This window comes from Micropterus dolomieu, linkage group LG21, assembly GCF_021292245.1.
Source record: "Micropterus dolomieu isolate WLL.071019.BEF.003 ecotype Adirondacks linkage group LG21, ASM2129224v1, whole genome shotgun sequence".
Taxonomy (NCBI): domain Eukaryota; kingdom Metazoa; phylum Chordata; class Actinopteri; order Centrarchiformes; family Centrarchidae; genus Micropterus; species Micropterus dolomieu.
In genome coordinates, this window is record NC_060170.1 from 35,545,957 (window position 1) to 35,547,617 (window position 1,661).

A 1,661-nucleotide genomic window follows, 5' to 3' on the forward strand; every position below is an offset into this window, starting at 1 on the left:
ACATTAGTCTTCTCTTGCCGTTTATTGGATCTCTCTCTCTCACCCTCTGCTGCTGCTGCTGCTGCTTGCTGGTTTGATTCCTGCTCAGCTGTTCGTCCAGCCAGCGGCGAGCGTACTGATGAGAGAGGAGGTCTGACAGCGGAGACGGCGCCCTGATGGACAGATCGTTTTGTGGTAAATCTATAATCAATTAACAATAATCGGCCCTGTGGATGTTTTCCTGACCTGGTTGTGACTCCGAACATGATGTCAGGCACCGCCGGGCGCCGGGAAGCCCCGCCCTCCCGTTTTTTGGGGACGAGTTTCTGGCTCGCAGCCCCGCCCCTCTGAGCCCGGTACTGACTCAGCTCTTTGGACGTCACCAGACCAGACTTCACCGCGTCCCGGTTCAGAGACACGAAGTCCGGAGTGACCGGGTGATGAGCGGCAGAGTCTCCACGCTTGGACTGAACCCTCCAGCTGGACAGAACTGACACAGCACAGGGACAACGCTCAAAAACTACAACTCCCAGCAGGCCGCTCTGCACCTGGTCTAAAAATACAAAATCTCAGACATGTTTTAAGTCCTGAGTGAGAAGATCTGCAGATTGTGGAGCTTACCCTCGGCCACGCCTCCGTCTTTAAGCAAACTGCTGCTGGTTCCAAAGGTAAAATCTGGACCAGGACGTGACAGACCTCTGGACCGGGTCTGCCCCAGAGACGCCTGCACACAGAAGGAGAGACATCATCACCTTCTCAAACTCAGCAGCGTCCCACAGAAACATGTGGACATTTAGATTTTATAACAGAAGAAACTTGTGACGAGACTACTTTCAAAATCCTCCTCGGTGGTGCGTTCAAGGACTCTTTCACGTCAATGAAGCAGAAGTTGGCTGCTGTCAGTCATCCTGAAGACTTCTGAACAGGAACACTAAATCTGAAGACGTCCCTGAACGCACCATCAGGGAGAGTTTATACAGGTGCTGGTCATATAATTAGAATATCATCAAAAAGTTGATTTATTTCAGTAATTCCATTCAAAAAGTGAAACTTGGATATCATTCATTCATTCCACACAGACTGATATATTTCAAATGTTTATTTAATTTAATTGTGATGATTAAAACTAACAACTAATGAAAACCCGAAAGTCAGTATCTCCGAAAATTAGAATATTACTTCAGACCAATACAAAAAAAGGATTTTTAGAAATGTTGGCCAACTGAAAAGTATGAACATGAAAAGTATGAGCATGTACAGCACTCAATACTTAGTTGGGGCTCCTTTTGCCTGAATTACTGCAGCAATGCGGCGTGGCATGGAGTCCATCAGTCTGTGGCACTGCTCAGGTGTTATGAGAGCCCAGGTTGCTCTGATAGTGGCCTTCAGCTCTTCTGCATTGTTGGGTCTGGCGTATCGCATCTTCCTCTTCACAATACCCCATAGATTTTCTATAGGGTTAAGGTCAGGCAAGTTTGCTGGCCAATTAAGAACAGGGATACCATGGTCCTTAAACCAGGTACTGGTAGCTTTGGCACTGTGTGCAGGTGTCAAGTCCTGTTGGAAAATGAAATCTGCATCTCCATAAAGTTGGTCAGCAGCAGGAAGCATGAAGTGCTCTAAAACGTCCTGGTAGACGGCTGCGTTGACCTTGGACCTCAGAAAACACAGTGGACCAACAC

The 1,661-nt window shown here is 47.7% G+C and overlaps 1 protein-coding gene across 1 annotated transcript in view; it reads right to left on the reverse strand.

The window, feature by feature from the left end:
- cfap77 (cilia and flagella associated protein 77) overlaps positions 1-1,661 on the reverse strand; it is a 5,144-nt gene that overhangs the window by 532 nt on the left and 2,951 nt on the right. The window contains exons 2-4 of the mRNA XM_046035049.1: positions 601-720; positions 226-469; positions 44-152 (exon numbers count right to left, since the gene is read on the reverse strand). Coding sequence (XP_045891005.1) covers positions 44-152; positions 226-469; positions 601-720 — 473 coding nt within the window. The remainder of the gene's footprint in view (positions 1-43; positions 153-225; positions 470-600; positions 721-1,661) is intronic.